The following is a 26,367-nucleotide window of genomic DNA, read 5'->3' on the forward strand; positions in this document are numbered from 1 at the left end:
CTGCTGATAAAAGAAACCCCTGGGTCAGAGACTAAGGACCTTGTTACTCACAATGAGAGTATTAGCATGTGTATCAAAGTGGCACCTAGCATACGACATGGGTCCCTGAGCTCCAGACCCCATGGCAGGTGTAGGGCCAGGGAAGACCTGCCCTGAGTGGAATGCACTACGGTAGGGGCAGGGGACACGGAGCTTGGAGACTCTGCCACTTTTATAGCAAGCAATAGCAGTCTTCCTAGAAAGAGATGGGGGAAATTGCCGGACGGCGTGATGCATTTCTGCGAAGGATTATCTCACTTTTCAGAATTGCCAGCTACGTAAATAGTTCTGTGTCCCTGGTAGAGAAAAAGGGTCCAAGCAGTGCAGTTTTGGCACACTCAGCAGGACACGTGGAGGTGCAAGACTCCCGCAGTATCCTGTCCCTCATGCTCGGCCATTCAAATTCCTGACTGTAACGAGGCACGATTCAGGAAGATTCGGATATCACGTTTCACCTCAATCATCTTCTTCAACTCCCTAAATACACATCTTAATCCAAGGATACTTGAAACAATTGTTGAATCAGTGGAACTGTTTCACAGCTGAAGACTTTTAGAGAATGAGCTCTAGAACCCTCTCAGGTTTTTGTACTGTTAGCTGTTACCAAGTTTAGGATTAAGTTTTCACTTGTGTGCTTTAGATTTTTCAACAGGGCTTCTAGATAAATTTAGCCTTTCTTAACTGCTTTTATCATTAAACTCCATTAATCATTTAGGCAGTTATAATAAACATATGACCAAATGAATGAACAAATGATGAATAAAATAGTCCAAATTAACGGAAAGCATTTTTAAGGAGCAAATTTTCCCCAGAATGGAAAAATAACCACGAAGAGAATGGGTCTACCAGTTTATTAGCTTACTGCTAAAATAAAAGCAGTTGAACTACAATGTATTCCCATAAGCCACAAATATGATAGAGTCCTCTTTTTCTCTTCCTTCCTATTCAACAAGCTCTAGACTTTGCATATCACTGAGGAGGGCAGGACTTAGAGATTTGTTTTGCTTTGAGGGTGAGACCATTTCACTGCCTTGACATTAATTCTTAGCATTTATAATGTGCCAGGTGTTGTCATAGGATTTTAGGACACAGAGATAATGAAATGAAGTTGCTGCTTTCGGGATCCCTTTATTCAGTGCGGGACAGACACATACACAACTCATGATGTCACGCCACACTCTCACGGGGCTTGGTGGCTGGTGGCGCCCACGGCGATGTGTCCACAGAAGAGTGAGCAGCTAACACCTGAGAGATCAGAGATGTCTTCGCAAACAGACCGACCTGTAAGCTGTACCCTGAAGAATGAGCAGAGGAAGTTTGAAAGGACAGTTTCAAACACCACTAGAGAGCACATTTTAGAAATGATGAGAAACTCTCGGTATTCAATTGGAAATTTAGAAAAAGGACCAAGATACAATAGACCTAAAATGACAGAGATGTGCAAGAAATAGTTAGAGGCTGTCAAAGATATTTAAAGTAAGACAAACAGCCCAGCAGTTCACCACTGTATAAACCCTTACTCCCAAGGAGAGTAAACACGATCAAGTGAATGGAGATTTAGCAATGGTCTTATCTGAAGTATTCCTTCGGGAAGAAAAGGTTGTAAACTTGTGTTTGTATTCTGCTCCACAACACATCCATCCCCAGAAGAGGAGGTTGTGAGAGTATAAACTCTCCCATCTCAAGTTTCACATTGCGGACTCATGAGACCTCAGTGACCGTGTCTCGGGGCACAGGGCGCCCGTGTCCAAGAATTGTCAGAAGGGGGCAGTAGTGCAGACAAGCTGTTCCTGGCTGGAGCAGAGAGGAGCAGCCACCACCCCAGGACAAGCCTGCACTTGCAGAATTACACGGGCAGAAAGCTGGAAAATGCTGCCCAAGGTCCAGATTTGGGACACAGGTGAGTGCTAGCTTTTGCGGATGTTCAGTACGGTCACATGGACGTGGGCGAAAAGCAAACATTAAAAGCTGGAGATGGACCTGCCTTTCTACTAAGGGGATGAGAGGAAACCAACTGAAATAGCTGTCCCAAACCTGAAATAGCTCAACGCACCCCACTGACAGTCTCTGCTTCAAACACAGGTCTGACTCAAGGCAGGGGCACCATTTCCCTATAGTGATCTTTACACTGGAACTTTCCTGCCTCCCTTACCTACCTTTCCTCCTCAACCTCAGGAGCCAGAAAATGGCAGCCTGTGTGAGAAAAACACCTGCTAGGGAAGAGGTGAGGAGCTTGATGAATCAAGAAGAAAGGAGCAGACAGGAGACTTTCCAGGAATACGCCTGAGCTGGGACGGAAGAGAAGTTTTACCTTTCAGTTAAATTGGAAGTACTGATTAATATATTGAACTAGATTATTTTTTTTAACTTAACCATGATTATAGTACTTCCTGTTAATTAAAAATGTTTTTGTTTTAAATATCACAAGTAACTTGAGCTTTTATTCAGCAGCAGGAAAAAGACGGGCTCAAATCAGCAGGATAAAAGGAGGAGTAGAAGAGACAAGATAGACTTGTGTTGTATGCCTGGACACAAGAACAGCACACCATCTGAGCATGGCTGGAGAGCAGAATATGGTTAAAACGCTTGTAATGGATTTAAGTTCCTTGAGGGTAGGGATTTTTGTCTGTTACGTGTATTGATAGCTTCCAGGAGCCTAAAAGGTGTAGCACAAACATATGCTCAATAAAGGCTTAGCCAGGAGATGAGCAAGTCTGGAAAACAAAGGCCAGCTTGTGAAGGGATGCGACTATCAGGAGGATGCACGCAAACACGCAGCGTATGTACTGCCCATGACCCCTAGACTGTAGCAAACCCGGGCCCTCTGCATCGCCAGGATTCAGGTGGGCATTTGAAGACACAGAGCCAGGACACAGTTTCAGTCCTGGGAGGGGGCCTGGAGCTCCCCTGTGGCGTGTGATGTTGTAGGGGTTCTGGAAAGTTCTGGAGGGTGATTTCTCAATTCTCCCGCATGACAAACTCTCTGATCCTCCAGGTTCCCAGGTTTTATTCTCTTCTGCTGGTCCCATTCAGTCAGGTATCCGTATTTTTCCTGCTTGGCTCCCATAGAGCATTATTATTGATTAAATAAGTATCTTCATTTCATGAGTGAAAGTCAAATGTTTTTAATATTGTTTCAAAACTATGAGTCCTCTTTTGTGTCTATGTTCTCTGTCTCTTCAGACCTCCTCAGTCTCTCCTGGGTTTTCAGGATGGAACATCGTTGTTCCCAGAGAGACCCCCAAGAGGCCTGTGTGCAGGAACCTCCCCAAAACAGATGTCAATATTTCCGCCACGAAGTCATCACCATATTTTTAATCTTGATATAGAGCAAAAGCAATAATATGCACCTTTACAGCTGGCTCATAGCTGTGTAGTTTGATTTATGGAATTCCGCATTTGAAATGCAATTCTTCTTTTATGGTAAAAGTATAATTATCATTAAATGTGGAAGAAAAAAACCCAGCTTTTTATAAATAGATCATTGGTTTTGATTCAATAACTAGCCTTTCAATCAGGAATAAATGACAGGACAATTAAGATAAACTTTAAACTGGTGATAAAACAACTCAAACGCTATTGATTTCATTTTATAGTTTTGCTGTAGGGTACAAGGCTTGTAATACATTTCATTTCCTTTGCTTTTCTGGTTCCAAACAGAAGGTCTGTGACAAGTAATGCTAATGACTCTTTAGCCATGATTGACTGACTTAAGAAGTGTTCCTCGCATAAGTTGGGTGGCATCGTAGCATCTCACACGTTCATTTTTTTGGTCCTAAAATCCCGTATGTTCAAGGCCTTATATTTGTTCTATAAAAATATAACCATGATTTTAGAAACTGTATTCATACTTTATTACTTTAAAACTTGGAGACTACTTTGTGAAAGCTAATACCATTATATCCTTTATTGTATTTTTGTCTCTCACATTCTAGGTATCTTGTATAAATACACAGTTGAAACAATTACATTTTTAATGAAACAAACATTTATCTGTCCAAGAAAACAATTGTGCAGAACAACTTTGCTTGGAAATATGATTTTAAAAATGGTTATGGATTTTTTTTTTACTTTTTTTTTTTATAGTTTTTTTTTATTCTTATGTTAATCCCCATACATTACATCATTAGTTTTAGATGAAGTGTTCCATGATTCATTGTTTGTGCACAACACCCAGTGCTCCATGCAGAATGTGCCCTCCTCAATACCCACCACCAGGCTAACCCATCCTCCCACCCCCCTCCCCTCTAGAACCCTCAGTTTGTTTTTCAGAGTCTATCGTCTCTCATGGTTCGTCTACCCCTCCGATTGGTTATGGAATTTTATTAATCCATTTCGGAAACCAAGTGCATTGAGGCAATGTTCTTCCGTTGATCCCAAAAGTGATTTGTTGAACCGATGACAAAGATGTGAGATCAACCCTTCTAAATGAGAGTACAGATCATAATACATATTTCTTCACATGTTTTAGGAAGAAAAAAAATCATGTTCCATGAAGAAAACATTTTTTAAAGATTTTATTTGAGAAAGAGAGAGCGAGCAAGGGAAGAGGCAGAGAGAGAGGGAGAAAAGCATGAGCCGGGAGCCCAATGCGGGACTCGATCCCAGGATCCTGAGAATATGACCTGAGCCTAAGTTAGACACTTAACTGACTGAGCCACCCAGGCACCCCGATGAGGAAAACATTTTATATGACTTCCATGGTCAATTTAAACTAAAATATTTAAGAGTCTAGGAATGCATAAAATTGTTCTCCTTAACTTATACTAAGCTGTACGGCCTAAAGACAGGCAAAATAATTTCTTTATTCTTGGGAACTTCTGTTTAATTCATACAGTTAATAATTTAATTTTTTCCTTGCCTTTCCAGGCAGAATTTAAAAACTGAGATTCAAATGGAGCCCATTTGCTGATTCACACATATTTTTGCTACCTTATATTCTGTTTCTGAGAGCTACAATCATCTGATTAATAAGGAAGTCCCAAAACTATGCAACAGAAACTCTGTATCTTTTGCTTCAGAAAAACTCCCATTTCAACAGAGGCCAACTAAGCTCTTTTAAATGCACGTGAAACTATTCACAGAAGTGAAATCTGTTAAGTCTTATACATTACGGAACTATCATTTCGAGAAAAAGAAAACGGAAGCAAGTATCTGGATAACATAAGCGTAACGTTTATCTCAGCCCCTAAAGATAGGGGGGGAATTATCAGAATTTTTCTGCTGAATACACTGATTCTTTATATTGTTGATGAGTGCGGCCATTGGCCTTCCACACTCTGTTGTTATGTGATCAAGGTCAGCTCCTCTCTATAGAGTAAGGAAGCGCAAGTCTTTTTAATATTTTGCTAAAGATTTAGACAGCTGTTAGATCGATTTTATTTATTTATATCTCTTATAACAAATGGAAAGTGAACATTCTTTTCTCATATTAGTGACAGATTCTACCTTGACCAGCTTTAACAAGCTGACAAACTTACCGATGGATTATTTTTAGAAGAAAAAAAAAAAAAAACTAGGCAAAACTACCCATTAACTAGACAAAAATAGATTCCAGCATTATGTTTAAAAAATGAAAAGCATATGGGGAGAAGTGCCACACAGAAGGAATGTGCATAGGATGACCCTTTCTTAGATGTTAACTTCTCAACTGGAAGGGGCTCTTGATCCTGCTCACCATTTCCTAGGTCCCTGCATCTCTCAGTCTCCTTATTGATAGAGGTGTTTTCCCTTAATCTCAAGGACTCGCTCTACCCTACTGTTCTTGTTTACGCTGTTCCCTGTGTCTAAAAGGTCCTTCCTTCACTGTTCTCCAGGTAAACTCCTAATTCTTTTACAAGGCTCATTTTAAAACTCATCTCGTTTTTTACATTTCCTTAATCACCCATTGTCCCTGTCACGTGGGGAACTGAGTTCTCAAAGGCAAGGATGTGATATCCAATTTTGTAGTGCCTCAGTTTCCGCCACAGAAACTCAGAGAATATGAAGTTTGAGAGGGATCATGAAGGAGAGAGTAGTATGGATGACAGTCTGGAGGAGATCTATTTCAGGGGGAAATAGTGAATATCTCTTTGCCAGGGCAATCGAGAATTTGCCTGGTTAGCTATATTTGATGCCATGCTCTAATGCTCTCTATCAAAGAAACGCTATTATGTTTTCTATTGTTCTACTCAACTTTACCTTTTGGACATCTATTATTTATATTAAAAATCATATTGTACTTAACTCTTAGATCTTGTTATGATTGACTTTGGCCAACACTGATGTAATTCTTACCTGGAATAATTAATAGAACCATAATATTAGTCTTCTCAGTGATTGTGACTTGTATCACATTTACAAAAACACTTCATGAGTTCACCATATGAAGTGATAATAAAATGCTAGATATATGGCCAAATAACAGAATCTAGGTATTCCAAAATAAAAGTGGTAAATAGATGTACAGCATGGAATACAGAATACTGTGCTGTTTTGATCCTAAAATCAAGTATCACTTATCTTTGATTCCATGACATGGATTGGTAAGGCTTTGTGGTTTCCCTTGCAATTATTATTACTCTTTGACTAATGCTAGTGTTCATGATTACAGTCATGTAGCCAAGATAATTTATATAAAAGACATGAAAACCTAGACTATAATTCTTATTATTCAGGAAAGATGTATACCTTATTTTTAAGAACAATATCTTAAATTATATTAATAGGCACACTGAGAGGTAAGAAAAAGGAAGCCAAGCAATTATATATGTGGGTGTGTGGGAGGTGTATATATATAACTATATATTATATAAACTTTCAGAGTAATATATACATGTCATTACATTTTCAGACTAATACTTTTTAAGTGATTTTTTACTTGCAACAACTGTGCTCATTTTATTTTTTGAAACACATCTAATATGATTATGTTTCCTGTCACATGGCTCCTGAAACATAATGGTACTGCTATAGGGATCATGATAAAACTGTACATTAAACAAATATGTTCAGTACTTAGAAGGCATAGTGTTTTTCTAAATTTTGTAATGGGATACGTATCTACAAGGTGAGATCATGGTCTTCAAAGGGTTTGTATTCTAGTGGCGAAACCATGATGCATACATATGAAAATAAGTAGTAACACCAAAAAAAAAATAAAGTATGTGGCTAATTGATTAAGAGAAGCATAGATATGCCTGGTTTGAGTTTAAAGAAAATAAATCACTGTGGTAGATTGAATCACTTATTGATTGAGCTGGGAAATGAAGACTTTAGTTAAGCAATACCTCGTTTTGTCTGCTATTCCCTTCTGTTAGGGCAGATGGAAGAGGGAAGGACAGAGGATTAGGGGAGAAAATTGGAAGGGAATGCTGGGAAGGAATTTACAAAGTGAGTCCAGAGCAAAAAAACGTAAATTTAGCCTGTCATTCTTTTTAATCATACTCAAAATGCAAGTCTAGTAGACAATTCTTCTTCCAAGGCTAATTCATTCTTTATCCCCACGAACTTTTGTAAGTTCAATTCATCAATCTTGTCCCTTCTCTGTCTTGGTATCTTGTACCTAATTAGTCCCCTAGGTAGTAGCTTAAAAATAATTATAGACAAACAATTCAAGGAAATCATTATTTTAAATGTTGTCACTTTCAATTTTGAAAATCTGTTTCCAGTTATTAATTTATAGCATATGCTTGCATCAAGATTCCCTAATAGAGATTGCTATATGTATGTTTTATTAAAATGCACAGGACAGATTCTAACCAGTCTAGCAACTCAATTTCATTTATAAAGGATTCCTATTAGATGATATTCCATAAATGCTGAGAAATACATGATACTAAAGGACCAGAGGTAAAGAGAAATTCTGTAAAAAATATTTATGAAGGAAAATGTTATAACACAGATAATTTACCAGTACAACCATTCCAAATCAAAATCACCTTCACAGAACAGCAGAGAAAAGACAGATATCGAAAAATCTAATATGAGGAATTATTTAAGATCCCTGATTTAGGTTTCAGATAGATCTGGGTTCCATAGACATCTCTGATCTTTACTAACATCTTTAAGCTTTAGAATCTTCAATACTGTTATCAGAATAAATATGTCTACACCTCCTAAGGTTTTTGAGCAAAGCGATGTCCGCAAATTACTTATTAGAATGCTGGAAACACCCAATAAAAAAGCTATAGTAATTATCACTATTTTTATTGTTGTTACTAGCTGTGATGTGTTTGAGTGACCCTTAAACATATCGTAATCACATAGTGAAATCACATATGAAAGTGCTTCATCTACTCCTTATTGCAGATAGAGATTCCATGTTTCTCCAGAAGTTCTTCATATAACCAGTGGTTGTGGGTTGTGACACATTAGAAACATGGTCAGGCCATCTTTTGACATTCTTAGATTTGAATACCCTTATCTTGATTGACAACCAGATAATGTATGTACAAAAACTGGACAATATTTTCCAAAAAGAGCGATGAAAATAATGTAATCATTCATGATGACAAAGGAGAAAATATGCTAAAATTTAATACTTAGGTTTTGCAACACTGAATGGAAAATTTGCATTTAATAATGTCTTTTGGTACTTTGAGAGGGAAAATCCAAACTTTTTTTATAGGTAAGAAGGTACAGTCCCCATTCGCTGATGTGGACTAAATCAATTGTTTCCAACTGTGCTTAGGATGGTTATTTGGTTAGAAGCAACAAACCTCCTCTGACTGACTTCTACTAAAAAGAACTTATCAGAAAAGTACTTGGTGGCTTGCATAATCAGAGAAGCTGAAAAGGATCTAAAGAAGGTCACAACACGGATAAGCTTTGGCAATCTTGGTCAGAAACTCAAAGCACTGCTTTTTTGGACAATGCCATCAAGACACCTGGGATCATAAACCTTCAAGCAAATGGCAATCAGTTCAAAGATCAGGAGACTGAGGGGGAATCTGATGAACCCAGGTTGACACAAGTACCCTTGAATAAGGTTGGAATGCAGAGCATTGTGAATAACAATTCCATTAAGGGCATAAGACAAATGGAGGTATAGTAACTCAAAGTGGAAAAGATGGAGTTCTATGTCCAAAATAAGGGGGGATAGGATGTTGGGCAGACAAATCAAAAAAAAAAAAAAAATCTACCTTACTTTTTCAACAATCAATTGGGATCCAAGTGTGTTTGACTGAGATGCACAGGTAGGCAGTGTGGGGACAGTCCTAGAGGAGAGACTCGTTACTTCAAAGTTATAGTGCTAGATTTTGCATTCTATCATAATGAAAAGTTAGCTTCCATTTTTACTGTGACCGCTGCTTGAAAGTTTAAGTAGCTGATTACTTGAACTTTTGAAAGTTTATAAGTTTATGTTGCTTCAAAAAATTATGTTTTCCTCTGAGAAGTTTTAGAAGATTATTAAAGATAATGCTTGCATGTAATGACATAGTGCAGGAACTAAGCACCCCTATTTGACAAGTATTCATTAAGTACTTCCTAAGGACTAAAATTACCCTGTTCGTTGCATTAAATAGTTGTTGTTAAATTGCTTCTAAAATTTCTGCAAAAACCTAATTATTAAATATGTTGTGTACCAGATGACTAATGAGTGAAGCAAAGATCTACAGATAAAGAGTAATTAGATTGTGTTTGGCAGGGTCACCTTTCTCTTTATTCATTGCTTTTTGGTTAAGTGTTCACAAGGAAGTCACATATGCCTGGGGAAATATCATCTTACAAACAAGCAAACAAGTAAACAAATTTATTTTATTTCAGGGGGAAAATACATGCTTGACTAGCATCTGCCAAAGCTTGTTGATGCAGAAAAAGTAGAGATGCACACGTTGTCTCCCCAGGCTCTTTTGATATGACATGATATTTTGGGAAAGCACACAAAGGAATCAATGAAGTTTCTTTCAAGATTTTTCATTTCTGTGAATGTTATGTTTTTCATAATTTGTTTTCCCTTTTCCCTTTCAACATATTTAATACTAACTTTCTCTTCATTATAAAAATATTATTACTGTATAAAAGGTAATATATATAAGAAGAAAATAATGTATAATCCTACACTTCTGAATGTTTTTAAAATTTGCATACTTCTTTCAGTCTTTTTTCCTGTGGCCACACACACACACATGCACATACACAAACATGCACATGCTAACACATGCAAACACACACAAATTTTGATCATGCATTCTCTGTTTAGAATCTGGGGCTTGTATTTCCAATTAGTGTTATATCAAAAATATTTTTATGTTATTAAATACTCTTCAAAAATATCATTTCAGTGGTTGTTTCACATTCTACCATGTGAACATACCATGATTCATTTACCTCTTTCCATGTTACTGAAAATCTAGCTTGTTTTGCAAATGGCATTTCTAAGCAGCTGTTGTTCTTAATCTGAGGTCCTTGGAGCCTAGAATTGATCTAAAATGAAAAATCTTTCGTCAGATACACACTAGTCCTTTTTATGGACATATGGTCCATAATTTTCACAAAAAATTTCAAAGCTATATTTGTATAAAAGAGGATAAATCCAGCTACTAAGTTATATGCTATAGATATAAAGTCATTTTTTTCTTTCTAAATGATTTATTATAATGATCGAATAAGTATGCTAGGATCCTAACATATCCCATAGGAAAGCGCACTCCTGTGTGTTTCTCATTAACTGTCATGCTCCTGGCACCCTTAAAACACCTCTGACACCAGATATGCAGGCTTGCCACTCACACAATTCTCTTCAACACCAGCCGGCTGTCCTACAGTTCAATGTCACTCTGCCACCCACCCGCGTTAGAGCGGACCCCTCACGTCAAGCTCAGTCCCACAACACTGCCTCCCACTTCAGATGCCAACTGAAAATAGGTTCTCAGGTTATTCACAACTTATGTCAGGCTTGGTTACAAATAAGAGGTTCCCATGACCCTCTATTGTTTCAATCAGTCGCTGTAACATCTCACAGAGCTCAGGGAAACACTTGCTTACGTTCACCAGTTTCTTGTATAATAAAGGACATGATGAAGGACACAGATGAGCAGCCAGATAAAGAGATACAGAGGATGAAGTCTGAAAGGAGCTTCCTTCCCCTGGAGTTCTGGGTGCACCACCCATCCCAGTGGATAGATGGGTTCATAATCTGGGAGCTCTCCACACCTCATATTATGGGGACTTTTATGGAAGTTTCATCACATAAAAGGCATGACAGATTATTAATTCCATTTCTAGCCCCCCTGCCCTCTGCAGAGAATGGGCAGTGGGCCTGAAGCTTCCAAGCTTCTTTGTGTGTGTGTGTGTGTTTTATTATGTTATGTTAATCACCATACATTCCATCATTAGTTTTTGATGTAGTGTTCTATGATTCATTATTTGAGTATAACACGCAGTGCTCCATGCAGAACGTGCCCTCTTTAATACCCATTACTAGGCTAACCCGTCCTCCCACCCCCCCCTCCTGTCTAGAACCCTCTGTTTGTTTTTCAGAGTCCATCATCTCTCATGGTTCAGCTTCCAAGCTTCTAATAACGGCTTGGGCTCTCTGGTGATTACAGCCATCCTGGAGCCGAGCAAGAGTTGCCTCATTAGAACAGAAGACATTCCTCTCACCCAGGAATTCCAAGGGATTTAGAAGCTCCGTGTCAGATGCTCTGATCACTTGGGAAATTAGGTCTTCCTTAGGAGCTCTGTGTCAGGAAATGGGGCCAAAGACTAAGTGTTAGAACAAAAGATTCTCCTAGCACCCCTAATTACAAGGAGTTTTAGGAGTCAGGGGCAAAAACCAATATTTCTTCTTGTTTCATACTTATCCAAAAATATATATATAGTATTATAAGTACTCATATATACTTTTATATAATCTACCCACTATGCAAATGTTTTGAAAATAGCATGTATGCCAAAACACTTTTCATTTTTTATGGACAACAACTCTATTGCTTTACATTTTTATGGTGATGGTAAGTACATGCTTGTCCATCATAACATTTAATAACCAAAATAAGCCTATTGTTTTTCAACAAAGTTACAGATGAGAAAATCAGGGCTTTTTTCTTGTCCCGATTTGTTCAAAAAGTAGCCCAGAATGTGGAAAGCAGATTTCTGGTTTGCTTGTTGTTTTTTGTTTTGTTTTTGTTTTTGTTTTTGCTTTTTTTTTTTTTTTTTTTTTTGGTGTGGAACTCCAGAATGTAGAAAGCAGATTTCTGGTTTGCTTGTTGTTTTTTTGTTTTGTTGTTTTGTTTTTTTGGTGTGGTGTTTTTTGTTTTGTTTTGATTTGAGAGAGAGTGAATGAGCAGGAGTGGAGGGGCAGAGGGAGAGAGAGAATCTTGAGCCCCCTGACGTGGTGCTCTTTCTCACAACCCTGAGATCATGACCTGAGCCAAAATCAAGAGTCTGGCCTTAACCGACTGAGCCACCCAGGTGCCCCAGGATTTCTCTTTTTTTTTTTTAATTCTTATGTTAATCCCCATACATTGCATCATTAGTTTTAGATGAAGTGTTCCATGATTCATTGTTTGTGCATAACACCCAGTGCTCCATGCAGAATGTGCCCTCCTCAATACCCACCACCAGGCTAACCCATCCTCCCACCCCCCTCCCCTCTAGAACCCTGTTTGTTTTTCAGAGTCCACCGTCTCTAATGGTTCGTCTAACCCTCCTATTTCCCCCGCTTCATTCTTCCCCTCCCACTACCTTTTTCTTCTTCTTTTTTTTTTTCTTAACATATATTGCATTATTTGTTTCAGAGGTACAGATCTGAGATTCAACAGTCTTGCACAATTCACAGCGCTTACCAGAGCACATACCCTCCCCAGTGTCTATCACCCAGTCACCCCCTCCCTCCCACCCCACCCCCCACTCCAACAACCCTCAGTTTGTTTCCTGAGATTAAGAATTCCTCATATCAGTGAGATCATATGATACATGTCTTTCTCTGTTTGACTTATTTCACTCAACATAATACCCTCCAGTTCCATCCACGTCGTTGCAAATGGCAAGATCCCATTCCTTTTGATGGCTGCATAATATTCCATTGTATATATATACCACCTCTTCTTTATCCATTCATCTGTCGATGGACATCTTGGCTCTTGCCACAGTTTGGTTATTGTGGACATTGCTGCTATAAACATCGGGGTGCACGTACCCTTTCGGATCCCTACTTTTGTATCTTTGGGGTAAATACCCAGTAGTACAATTGCTGGATCATATGGTAGCTCTATTTTCAACTTTTTGAGGAACCTCCATACAGTTTTCCAGAGTGGCTGCACCAGCTTGCATTCCCACCAACAGTGTAGGAGGGTTCCCCTTTCTCCGCATCCCTGCCAACATCTGTCGTTTCCTGACTTGTTAATTTTAGCCATTCTGACTGGTGTGAGGTGGTATCTCATTGAGGTTTTGATTTGGATTTCCCTGGTGTTGAGTGATATTGAGCACTTTTTCATGTGTCTGTTGGCCATTTGGATGTCTTCTTTGGAAAAATGTCTGTTCATGTCTTCTGCCCATTTCTTGATTGGATTCTTTGTTCTTTGGGTGTTGAGTTTGATGAGTTCTTTATAGATTTTGGATACTAGCCCTTTATCGGATATGTCATTTGCAAATATCTTCTCCCATTCTGTCGGTTGTCTTTTGGTTTTATTGACTGTTTCCTTTGCTTTGCAAAAGGTTTTATCTTGATGAAGTCCCCATAGTTCATTTTTGCCCTTGCTTCCCTTGCCTTTGGCGATGTTTCTAGGAAGAAGTTGCTTCAGCTGAGGTCAAAGAGGTTGCTGCCTGTGTTCTCCTTTAGGATGTTGATGGACTCCTGTCTCACATTGAGGTCTTTCAACCATTTGGAGTCTATTTTTGTGTGTGGTGTAAGGAAATGGTCCAGTTTCATTCTTTTGCATGTGGCTATCCAATTTTCCCAACACCATTTGTTGAAGAGACTGTCTTTGTTCCATTGGATATTCTTTCCTGCTTTGTCGAAAATTAGTTGAGCATAGAGTTGAGGGTCCATTTCTGGGCTCTCTATTCTGTTCCATTGATCTATGTGTCTGTTTTGTGCCAGTACCATGCTGTCTTGATGATGACAGCTTTGTAATAGAGCTTGAAGTCCAGAATTGTGATGCCGCCGGCTTTGCTTTTCTTTTTCAACATTCCTCTGGCTATGCGGGGTCTTTTCTGGTTCCACACATTTTAGGATTATTTGTTCCATTTCTTTGAAAAAAGTGGATGGTATTTTGATGGGGATTGCATTGAATGTGTAGATTGCTCTAGGTAGCATTGACATCTTCACAATATTTGTTCTTCCAATCCATGAGCATGGAATGTTTTTCCATTTCTTTGTGTCTTCCTCAATTTCTTTCATGAGTATTTAATAGTTTTCTGAGTACAGATCCTTTGTCTCTTTGGTTAGATTTATTCCTAGGTATCTTAAGGTTTTGGGTGCAATTGTAAATGGGATCGACTCCTTAATTTCTCTTTCTTCTGTCTTGTTGTTGGTGTATAGGAATGCCACTGACTTCTGTGCATTGATTTTATATCCTGCCACTTTACTGAATTCCTGTATGAGTTCTAGCAGTTTTGGGGTGGAGTCTTTGGGGTTTTCCACATAAAGTATCATATCATCTGCAAAGAGTGAGAGTTTGACTTCTTCTTTGCCAATTTGGATGCCTTTGATTTCTTTTTGTTGTCTGATTGCTGTGGCTAGGACTTCCAATACTATGTTGAATAGCAGTGGTGATAGTGGACATCCCTGCCGCGTTCCTGACCTTAGGGAGAAAGCTCTCAGTTTTTCCCCATTGAGAATGATATTCGCTGTAGGTTTTTCATAGATGGCTTGTATGATATTGAGGTATGTACCCTCTATCCAGGATTTCTCATTTTGAATTCATGGTGTTTCTACCTTGCCCCAAGTTCCCATGAAGCAGGAATGAAGGATATTTTCAGCAAAGGATATATAGAAACACTTCCAGTGAGCAGATTTAATTTTAAACCAGATTATCTACATAGTCTTTAACCATTTTCCTGATGCAGTTGAGAAGTAGACCTGTTTTCCTGCCCCATTCTATCACTATATTCTCAGCCACCAGACAGTTCTAAAAACTTAGAAAACCTTAGACATTGCCTAGTGAAATGTTAGTTCTTCCTGTGGTTTTAGGCATAAATGTACATATACCTAAAAATAAATTAAAAATTCATGCCAGTTGATCCAGATTGTCCTAGCTCCCCATAAATAACAAACTTAGAGAGGTTTAAGGATTACATTGGGTTTTTAAAATTACCCAAACTGAAGGGAGGCCATTAAGTGAAATGGTCAGGAATATCTGTTGTCAGAGGCTTGGGTCTGAATCTTCTGCCTCTTCTGGTTGTGCAATCTTAGACACCTCGTTTAATCTCTCCAAGCCCCATTATCTGCATGGACAAAATGTGGATAATCAATAACAGTGTTATTATGGGGATAAATTGAAGTAATGCACAGAAAAGCATTTAGCTCAGAAACTTCTCAACTTTTTAGTAGTTAGCTTTGTCACTGTGTTAGTGTGCTCAGGCTGGTATAGCAAAATACCAGGGACAAGGTAGTTTAAGGAACAGAAGTGCATTTTCTCACAGTTCAGGGGGCTAGAGGTCCAAGATCAAGGTGACATCAGGGTTGGTTTCTGGTGACACCTCTCTTGCTGGCTCATACATGGTCACCTTAATGCATTAGACCATGAAGAATATTTAACAATAAGAAAAACCGTCATTGCCTCCAATATTTTAGAGTCCAGTGTATGTTTTCTAATCAGACTAAGCTCCCATAATCCTAAGGATGACAGTAATTATTTCTTTGATGTATTTATCAGTGATAATTAGAGATGTGCTTGGAGCTCAGAGCATTTCAGTTGGAGGCAATGTCAAGAGGAGAGGCCAACAGGCAGTGACAGGGATCTAACCCCTGACTCTAAAGAACTCAACCAAAATGGGGACAGCCATCATATGATTAATTTCAGCCTGTTTTGATGGAGTCCCACATTAAAGACGTGTGCATGCAGGTAGACTCAAGACACGGTGTCATTATATATCCACATAATCTTTCCATTTATCTTAACTCCTCTAACCTCTCTCTCTCTTATTTTAAATTGGGGTTTTTCCAGCTTCATCACTATCCACAGTTTGGGCTGGAAAATTTTTTTTTGCTGCAGGAGCCTGTCCTGTTCATGACAGGATGTTTCTCAGCATCCCTGGCCTCTACCTACTAAATTTCCCTACCTATCCTCCCCAAAAATGTCTCCAGATGAGCAAAATCAACCATGGCCGAGGACCGTGGCTTTAACTCCTTGGATCACCATCCAGAAAGTCTTTTTTGAGAACCCAGTACAATGTAGGCAATAGGTTTTTCATGTGCATAGAAGAAACAGATTGATCTTGAGAATACTAGGGGCTTCCTGGGAAAACTAACAGCCCAGAATTAATTATTGAAAGTAAAGAAAGAAAAAAAAATACTTCCAAAGTAAATTTGGTCTAGAAAAACATGGAGTCAAGTTAAAGTTAATGGTATTTGGAAGGTCACTTACTCTTCTGAACACCTTTCACTTTGGTTAGATTGCCTAAGGGAACAGAGGCCTGTTCCTTGAGGTTCTGTTCTGACTCCTACTTTCTTTCCTGAGCTTTACTGTTAAGTAGTTCTATTTTCTCTTTCTGCAAACTAAGGAGGTATCTCACATCCCCTCACCGGAGCGGTCACTTCTGGAACTTCTTGGCTCACTGAAGTCAAAGGTGCTACCCAAAGAAGAGGTTCTCTCCTACAAAATTGGAGGAAAAAATGTCAATTTGGGGGAGGGAAATGAGGCACTGAGCCCCCAAGTGCATAGTAAGAGTATAATGTCTTTAACCAAAACACATACCAAAAAAAATCTGCCCCCCAGCTTGTAATGTCCTTCATCCCCTGTGGGCTCCTCCCAATCCTCGAGTGGTCTCACCTGGAAGGGGAGGGCAGGTAATGTTGCTCTTCTCACACTGTTCTCCCATTTCCATTTTCCTGTTTTCCCTCTGCCTTTTTCCATTTCTGTTGTGTGCTTCACAGCTACCTTAAATAAAGGATAGAGTGTTGACGAGAAAAAAAAAAAAGATTGTGCAAATACATCTGAGAAGATAAAAAGTGGATTTTCTTAAAGGAATTTAAATCAGAGTTGCTTCCAAGTTTCTGCCTTAGAAATCATCAAAACCCAACTTCAGTGGAAGATCAGGATATAGTCCTGAGTCCTTACACAAGTGTCATGAAAGTATGTAACCCAAGGAAGCTTCTGGTGTCATGCACATGGCATGTCCGTGGGTTAGAACATCTAAGTGAGCGACATTCTGGGGATTAAACCACCTGGGTGTATTTGATTTATTTTGTGACTCCCCAGTATTTATTTTACAGTCTTTGATTAGACCTATCAAAATTATTTTCCAGATTTATTCAGGTATAATTGGGAAATGAAATTGTTAAGGTGTACAATATGGTGATTTGATATACATATATATTGTGAAATGATTTACCACAATAAAGGTAGTTCTTGGATCCATCACCTTACACGGTTACCGTCCATTGACTCACCTGTGCACACATGGGTGCATGGGCATGTGTGTGTGCGTGTGGTGAGAACATTTAAGATTTACTCTCAGCAGATATACGAGGCAGTATGAGAAACTACAGTCACCATGGTGCCCACTAGAGCCTCAGAACGTGGTCATCTTGCCACTGAACATTTGTCCATTTGATCAACACCCACCCTCCATGTCCCCCGCCACTCTACTGTCATTTCCATGAGTTCTACTTGTCCCCGTTCCATGTGTAGGTGAGATCATACAGTATTTGCCTGTCTGACTTAATTCGGCAAAATGCCCTGCAGGTTCATCCATGAGTCCCCCTCCCACTTCATTTTCTACCTTAGGAACTGTATCCTTAAGATATTCTTTTATCTTCTGGCCAAATCTGACCCCTGACCATTAGAGGACGTTTCTTAAACTGGGAGCAGGTAAATTCCAGGCACATAAGGCAACATTGTGTTTCATGCAACACATTGTAAACTCATAAAATTTATTATCCTGAGGGGGAATGACTGAACTGGGATCATAACCAGCAAAGGCAAAATACTAAAATTTATTGATCAGTGAATGTATTTATGTGTTTACTTGTTCAACAAAAATGTGATCTAGAACAGGCCATCAAATACTTGTATGGTAACTGGGGAGTCCGATCATAAACACTGCACTAAAGTCATCTGGGACAGTATTGAGGGCTGTGTGGAAACTCAAACATGGGGTGGGGGGGGAAGAAATGACCTGTGGGGCATCAGTGAGGGTGTCTTGGGCATGGCTGGTACCTGCAAGGTACAAAGGCTCCTTGTGAGAAATTAAAGAAATGCGAGATGTTTGCGACTGTAATCTTTAAAGTGTTGTTTGAAATCAATCAAAAGTGTTGGCCAGCAATAAATCTGAAACTTCTTTTCAGTCATGTTAGGGCACACAAATGTGCCCTTTTCCCAAGGAGCTAGAGGCAACAGCAAGCAGATGTCCATGCTTGCATCCTATTGTCCCATAATGGGTTCCAGTCTCAGCCCAACCATGTGCCAGAGAGAACACAGGCCAGCCCCTAACCTCGTTCTCATGTCAGTTTTCTGCATGAAGCTGAGAATAACAATAGTTGTGATAATAGCTCTGTCTCTTGGATTGTATTCTCCTGTACATCTTGGAACGATGCCCACCACATACCACCCAGTAACCATTAGCTCCCAGTATGGAATTTTAGCTAGACATAGGAAGACCATGTGAAGATGTGAATCTGGGCTTAAATTCTTCAACTTCTAATTAGAAATAAGGAACTATCAAAATAAGAAAATGTTTATGTTGGACAAAGTCATAAATAAAATGAAAAATATTTTAAATAGGTTCCTATAGATGTAAAAAAAGAATTATACTATTAACTACCCTTTGGTGCTGTGTTTTTTTTTCCTATTTCAATAAAATTGTGGGGGCTTCTAGCTGGCTCATTGGGTGGAGCATGTGATTCTAGATCTCAGGGTTGTGGGGGTCAAGTCCCATATTGGGTGTAGAGGTCATTTAAAATAAAATCCTTAAGGGGTACTGGTGTGGCTCAGTCAGTTAAATGTCTGCCTTTGGCTCAGGTCATGATTCCGGGGTCCTGGGATCGAGTATAGTATCGGGCTCCCTGCTCAGTGGGGAGTCTGCTTTCCCCGCTGCCCCCTCCCTCCTGCCATGCTCTGTCTCTCTCTCCCAAATAAATAAATAAAACCTTTAAAATAAAATGACATTTTTGGGGGCGCCTAGGTGGCTCAGTCGTTAAGCGTCTGCCTTCGGCTCAGGTCTTGATCCCAGGGTCCTGGGATCGAGCCCCGCATCGGGCTCCCTGCTTGGCAGGAAGCCTGCTTCTCCCTCTCCCTCTCCCCGCTGCTTGTGTTCCCTCTCTCGCTGTGTCTCTCTCTGTCAAATAAATAAATAAAATTTTAAAAAATAAATAAATAAATATTCCCTCTCTCGCTGTGTCTCTCTCTGTCAAATAAATAAATAAAATCTTAAAAAAAAATAAATAAAATAAAATGACATTTTTAAAAAATAAATTAAATAAATAAAATAAAATTGTGATCACACAAAACTCTAGTGTGAAATGCAGGAAGGCAGTAATGATTATGATAAAGTTATTGGGTATAAAAATAACCCAAGATGAAACTTACATGGAACTCAACAGCAAATAAGTAAATGAGTAAATATAAAATACCTATAATATTTTCTTTCCATTTCTTTTCCGGGCAGATGAGTTAGAAATCAGTTATGCAGTTCAGTAGCACAGATTTATGATCCAATTCCAGTACAATTTTATTAAACTTCAGGGTTGTTAGGCAAATGTTTTAAAAATCAAGAGGAGAAACTAACCTATATCATATTGAAAAGACGTTAGAGGCAAGAAGAAGAGCAACCAATAAAAAACTGAGAGAAGTAGGTATGTTACATAGACATATATTTATTATTATTATTATATAAAGTTAAAAATGCCCAAACCTAGCAAATAAAAATTACAAGAAAAATTCAAACAGAAATTCAGTCCTGTGATTATGCTCCCATCATCATGCTTGCTCTCCTCATATAATTTATGGCCTGGAAATACTATCACAATTTATTTTATGATTTAAAGCACCAAGTGAAATATGGTTAAATTCTGTATCAGTCTCAGCAAATATGGACTTAAGCACAATGATACAAAAGCATGATATCTTACATGGTAATAATGATATTTGTGAGATGAGTATTTTATAAAAGGAAATCCTGAAAAACTTCAGTCTGGTTAAAGCAGGATAAATTATTTTACAGAAAATTTACACTCATTGAATATCATTAGTGTAAATAGATAGATATTTATCTAGATGTTTCTATGGATGTTAATTTTAGAGATTTTTAGTAACTACTAAACTGGTATTTTAAAATTATATTACTGGAGTCTGGGAATTTATAAAATGCATACATGTAATATGTTTATTAGCATGTAAGTGTCACTTTAAATTACAACACTGATTCTCACATTATTTTCCCCAATACTTAAGGAAATACTCGCTTTTTAAAAGATTTGCTAAAGCACAAATTGTTCCTGATGGCATAATATGTTTGTGCCTGGACCTTAATCTTCTGTCATCATCTTATAAAGTGTCAGGAGAAAAGCAGATAAATCTCAGAGCATAAATTTATTCCTTTACAGTGAGTTTAAGATCAGCCTTCACTTTCTCAAGTATTGCCAATAGGGACCATAGCTAATGTGGTCATTAATTAAGAACATAAAAAAAAAAACAACGTTTAAAGGTGATATTGTAGTTTGGGATTGCTTTTGTTAAAACATATTAAATTGAGAGCTGTTAGGTCCTTTGATTCCAGAAATAAAAATGGTCCGCTAGTAAGATGAAAGTGGTATTCATTTTGGCAGAACTAGGCTGGTGGCCAACCAGGGTGCAGCTCAGAGCCCCCCCCACCCCGCACCGCAAGCGAACTCTGCCATTAGCCTTGCTTCCCTCCTGGCACCTTCTCTGTTGACCTAGCACACCCTCCTCTCGATTCTGACTCTTCCAGGTCAGGGATGGCGAGAATGAGACAAATAAGAGGGAAACTAAATGGGTAGCAGCCAGGTAGGATTAAAACCTCAGGGATGATAACTCTTGCGTCTCTGACCTTTTTCAGGCAAGGAGAAAGCAGCCTGTTTCTCAGTTCTCTCTAAGACAATGCAGGTTATTCCTTCATGCATTCAGTCAACACAGATATATTGTACACCCACGATGTGCCTGCCATGCTAGTGGATTGGTGTTAGATGTAGTCAGGGATAGGACAGAGCAACAACTTTAGGGTATTCCTGATAAATAATTTGTAGCTCAATTGCCCTATATTTGATGCTACCTGAAATATATGAAAAAAGTTCACATTGGTAAGACATCAGAATACTTTTATCATTTCAATCTACTTGTTGCAAAATGATTACCCACTTATTCCACATTTTTTCTGGATTGTGAGTTGTTTTCAAACATTTTTCTTAAGATTCTATTTATTTATTTGAGAGAGAGCAGGAGAGGGGAGGAGAGGGAGAAGAAGACTCCCTGCTGATCATGGAGCCCAACACGGGGCTCGATCTGAGGACCCTGGGATCATGACCTGAGCCAAAGGCAGATGCTTAACCGACCGAGCCACCCAGGCACCCTGAGTTATTTTTATATATCGGGTTCTTTGTAAAGGGTCATTTGTGGACTAGTGACAGGTGCTACATTTCTCATTAAAGGAATGATGATTGAGGGGGTGAGATTCTAACATTTGATGATGAAATATGTTCCTTATGGTATATTTAGTATGGTAGACATCACACACCAGTGTTGATGAGTCACAGGACAGTGATCTCTCCAGCTACATCTTTTCTGTGGGTGAACGACAGCCTGTAACATATGATTAAACTTGGTTTCTCATTGTGGAAATAAGCCCCTCACCCAACGACTGTTTACTTTTCACCCTAAAATTTTAAAACAATTGTATGTTTTTAAACTGAAAGAATATCATTGCTAGTTTTATATTTAAGGAAAAAATCTGTTTTTAGTTGATGTCAGCTTGTCTTATTTCATAAGGTGTTTATAGGTTTGTGTCACTTTGGTGTAGTTGGTGTGTGTGAAGTGTTTGTGAGCGTGAACAGTTGAATTGTTTCATTAAAATTAGCAGAACACAATACTTTAGTGCCTATTAAATCAAGTAAAATGAATTACCAAGACATTGTAATTAAAAGAAATAACAGCAAGTTTACATTATTATGCCAGAAACATCATTATCCGTGTCCTCTGTGGACCTTGGGAGATTAGACTTGCCATTCAGGAATGACTTTCTGATTTAAGCCATTTCCATTGTTTCAGAGAAAAAAAAAGAAAGTATAATAAGTATTTACTCCAGTGCATTTTTTCTGGTGAATAGCCACCAATTAAAAATATATTATTTCTTATCCTCCAGGCAATACGGCTAAAGTGTATATTGAGATTCAGGATGAAAATGATCATCCCCCAGTGTTTCAGAAAAAATTCTACATTGGAGGTGTATCTGAAGATGCAAGGATGTTTACTTCTGTGCTCAGAGTTAAGGTACGAGAAAATTTATTAAGATACGGAGCTAACGTTAAAACAAAGAGCTCAGACTCTGCAGATAAAGTATAACCATGTAGTTTGTACTGACTGAGTACTTATTCATGGTGTTTAAACAAAAGTCTGGAACTCAGATACATGGGTTTAATTAGCCATACTGCAGATTAGTTATGAGGCGAATACTGTGCAACTTTTATGTTTTATTTTTACTACAAAAATAGGAAAAATTACTTATGATAATTTGCACTGAATAAGATATTAAATCATTAAAATGTATGGCTCCCAGTAGATTTGTATGCCTCTTATAGGTTTAATTCAGGAAAACTCCAAAGATTGGTAAAGTGGAGTTTCTAGTGGCAAATATAAAATTACTGTTTTCTAATTGAAGAAATAATGTACTAAATTATTTTTTCTGCAATATTTTTTTAAATTCAAAATCTGAAACATGTAAAACATAACACTAATAATTTTAGCACTTTATTAAAAGTTTAAAAAAACTCAGATATGTGAGAAAAAAATCACAAACCTACTTAGAATTTTTTTTTAAGATTTTATTTATTTGTCAGGGAGTGAGAAAGCACAAGAGTGGGGTGAGGGGCAGAGGGAGAAGCAGACTCCACACTGAGCAAGGAGCCCGATGTGGGACTCGATCCCAGGATCCTGAGATCATGACCTGAGCTGAAGGCAGATGCTTAACCAGCTGAGCCACCCAGGCATCCCAGCATTTTATATTCTTAATTACAGTTATTTTTCTGAAGGTATTTTTAAGAATATTTTTTAAGTAGCATTAATATACACACATAAAACCTAAATTTCCCTGGGCAAATCCAACTGTTGGTTGCCTCTAGTTTCACTCATGATCAGTTAGTTGCCTTTCTTTTCTTGTTACCAGGAGAACCACGATTAGAACTCTTCTTACATATAGCTTTATCATCTTATGCACACGAAGTATGAAAGAGGAAAATGAACAAGCAAATGAACATGTATAATGTGTTTGCAAAACAGCCCCTTCATAGTGCCAAAAACTGACTCCTGATCTGAATCACCACTTAGAACCAAAAGTGGTCCACAAATGTGTCAGTCACATTATATCTAAATCATATTATGGTTTGTAAGTAAGAAGCAACTCCAAAGGAGTTGATTTTTATCCTATTTTACTTCACCCCATGAAGTGTTGATTGATTCAGTTCATTCATCTAGTCAGCAAATTTTTTTGAGTACTCACAGTGCATACTGTTCTTGAAGTTGAACATAGAGCTGTTCAAAAACAAACTAAAAGAGTTACCACCCCAGTACTACAAACTAGTGAAAGAAACAAGTCACTGTTGAATAAAACTGGTAGCTATTTAATACAAAGTCCTGTGGTCAAGACCAAGACTTGTGGATTCCTAGGTCAGGAGCGTGCTGCTCATTCCACTGCTAAGTCCCTAAAGCTAGAGGGAGCTTGGAGGTCTGTGTGGCTGGAAGACTCTTTGGAGATGAGATTGGAAATGTAGCCCAGGATTGGAAATGTAGAATATGGGGTTTACCCTCAATATGTTAGAAAAGAAGTCTTTGAATGGTTTTATTCAGAGCTATGACATAACCCAGTATAAGAGGATTATTCTGGATGTTGTGCAGGGTTAGCATGGGGGTGGTGAACAGTATTCTCAGATGAGGACCCACAGAGTCCCGTGTACTACTTTCCCGGAGAGACGTGGCAGTGGGCTGGACCATGGCGGTCGGCCAAGGAGAGGGTCAGGAGGGAGTCAAAGACAGCCAAGAGGATTTGCTGACATTATATGTGGGGCATGAGAGAAATCAAGAATGACCCTGAGGTCTTGTTCCCCATCCCTCTCCCAGGTACTGCAGTAGCAGAAATCTTGAGTTCATTCTTGGAGATTTTTAATATGGCAAGGCAGTCACAGATGCTGATCTAAATTCAGGGAAGAAATGGTGAGCCAGGATGAAATCACCTAGAATATGGGTGTAGACAGAGAGGTTCTCAGACTAAGCCCTGGCACTCACCACTTGGACATCAGGGAGAGAATCCTTCAGAGGACACTGAGAAGTCGCCGCCGCGAGGGGGCAGGAATGTCAGGAGAACGCAGTCTGCACCCTGTAAAGAGCAGATTGGTAGGAGAGGGAGTGATCAAAAGTCAAATGCTGCAAATTAGATTGCCCGGTGGATCTTCCCCTGACCGTTTATGGTAATGAGAGCATTTGTAGTGGAAAGAAAGAAAAATAAGCCAAACTTGAAAATATCCCATTAATAAAGGGGATTTTTCAAGAGGCCTATAGATCACTGTAGTGAGATACTTGTGAGTGATATAATTTGATGATGACATGTACTTCAGAGGAACTGGGAGAAGGTGGCAAAGGAGGTGGAATGACATTCTAGAAGCCTTCATTCAGACAGAGAGATACCTGCCATCTGTCTGCCCCCAGGTTCTGTGCCTGGTAAAGTATGGGGGCCGCTGTCTGAGACAGCTACAGAAAGCCATGTCTCCTGGGGGCGGGGGGGCGGACAGCATGGGGGCGAGAAATCCGAAAGCAAAGTTAATAGTCTGAGAGAAGGCTGGGTATTAGGGGATATTGGTAATGATGGACCGTGAACTCCAGAGGACCCCTGGGAAAGTCTGGTGGCAGAGGTGAGGTGGGAATCTGGGTCATCCTCGTGTGTAAAGGGCTGTGTGGGCAGGAGTATCTGGGTGGTGACAGGTGCTTTGGGATGAACACGTGGACTTCCTGTGATGAGGTAGAGAGGCTGAGACTGGTCATTTCTCCAGGATGACTGAGAACTCTGAGGGACACCCCACCCTTCGATTTATTGGGGGGTACTCATGCCAGGGAGAGGGGTTCTTTCCAGGAAGCAAGTTTTATGCAGTGTAATATTCCACATGAGGGAAAGAGGAGGAATGGAGAGAGGAGGGGGGAGGGGAGAGTACTTTAACAGTGTATCGATGCAAGTATGTGCTGTAATAATCAATGCTGTTAGGAAAGCACCAGTTGCCACATGGATTCAAAGGAAGGAGACATTTCAGTTGGTGAAAGAACATGAACACTCTCAGAGGGATGAAGAATTTGAGTGGCACTGAAGGGGGTTAGATTTTCTCCCAGGGAAGCTTAAATGAGGCAGAGCCGGAGTGTCTAAGCGGAGGAAACAGGGAGCCAGAAGCCAGAAGGAAGAAGTGCAGAGTGTGTTTGTGGAGCAGTGATTGGAAGCAGGGAGCTCGGGAGGTGATGGGAGTAATAAATCTTAACTGGTGGACACTTGGAAGAGCTGCCTTTAACCTTGATGCCTGGAATCTAAATTTAAATTTAAACCTAAATCTAATTTTTTAAATCACAATTTAAAAAATTGTCTAACGTGTAGGGAGGGGAAGAGGAAACATACTATAGAATTGACTAAGAAAGGTGAGACTTTAAAATATAGGTGGGGGCGCCTGGGTGGCTCAGTCAGTTAAGCTTCTGCCTTCAGCTCGGATCATGATCTCAGGGTCCAGGGATCGAGCCCCGCATTGGGCTCCCTACTCAGCGGGAAGCCTGCTTCGCCCTCTCCCACTCCCCCTGCTTGTGTTTCCTCTCTCACTGTCTCTATCAAATAAATAAATAAAATCTTTAAAACAAAATAAAATATAGGTGAATAAGACTATACTCAACTAGCTTAAAATATGGAGAGTGGATTAAGGGCCATCCTAAAAATATGTGAAGGTAAAGGCAACACAGTGAGAGCATTATTAAAATGAATTCTGCA

At 39.1% G+C, this 26,367-nt stretch overlaps 1 protein-coding gene across 8 annotated transcripts in view; it reads left to right on the top strand.

Annotated features, from left to right (window-relative positions):
• The window catches only part of PCDH15 (protocadherin related 15), a 794,976-nt gene that overhangs the window by 669,829 nt on the left and 98,780 nt on the right, over positions 1 to 26,367 (top strand). For all 8 annotated transcript variants that reach the window (XM_045877695.2, XM_045877694.2, XM_045877690.2 and 5 more), the window contains one exon: positions 22,504 to 22,631. In XM_045877695.2, coding sequence (XP_045733651.1) covers positions 22,504 to 22,631 — 128 coding nt within the window. The remainder of the gene's footprint in view (positions 1 to 22,503; positions 22,632 to 26,367) is intronic.

The sequence above is a fragment of the Mirounga angustirostris genome, unplaced genomic scaffold, assembly GCF_029215605.1.
Source record: "Mirounga angustirostris isolate CCGP_5_RB_7025 unplaced genomic scaffold, mMirAng1.0.hap1 SCAF_6, whole genome shotgun sequence".
In the NCBI taxonomy this organism is placed as follows: domain Eukaryota; kingdom Metazoa; phylum Chordata; class Mammalia; order Carnivora; family Phocidae; genus Mirounga; species Mirounga angustirostris.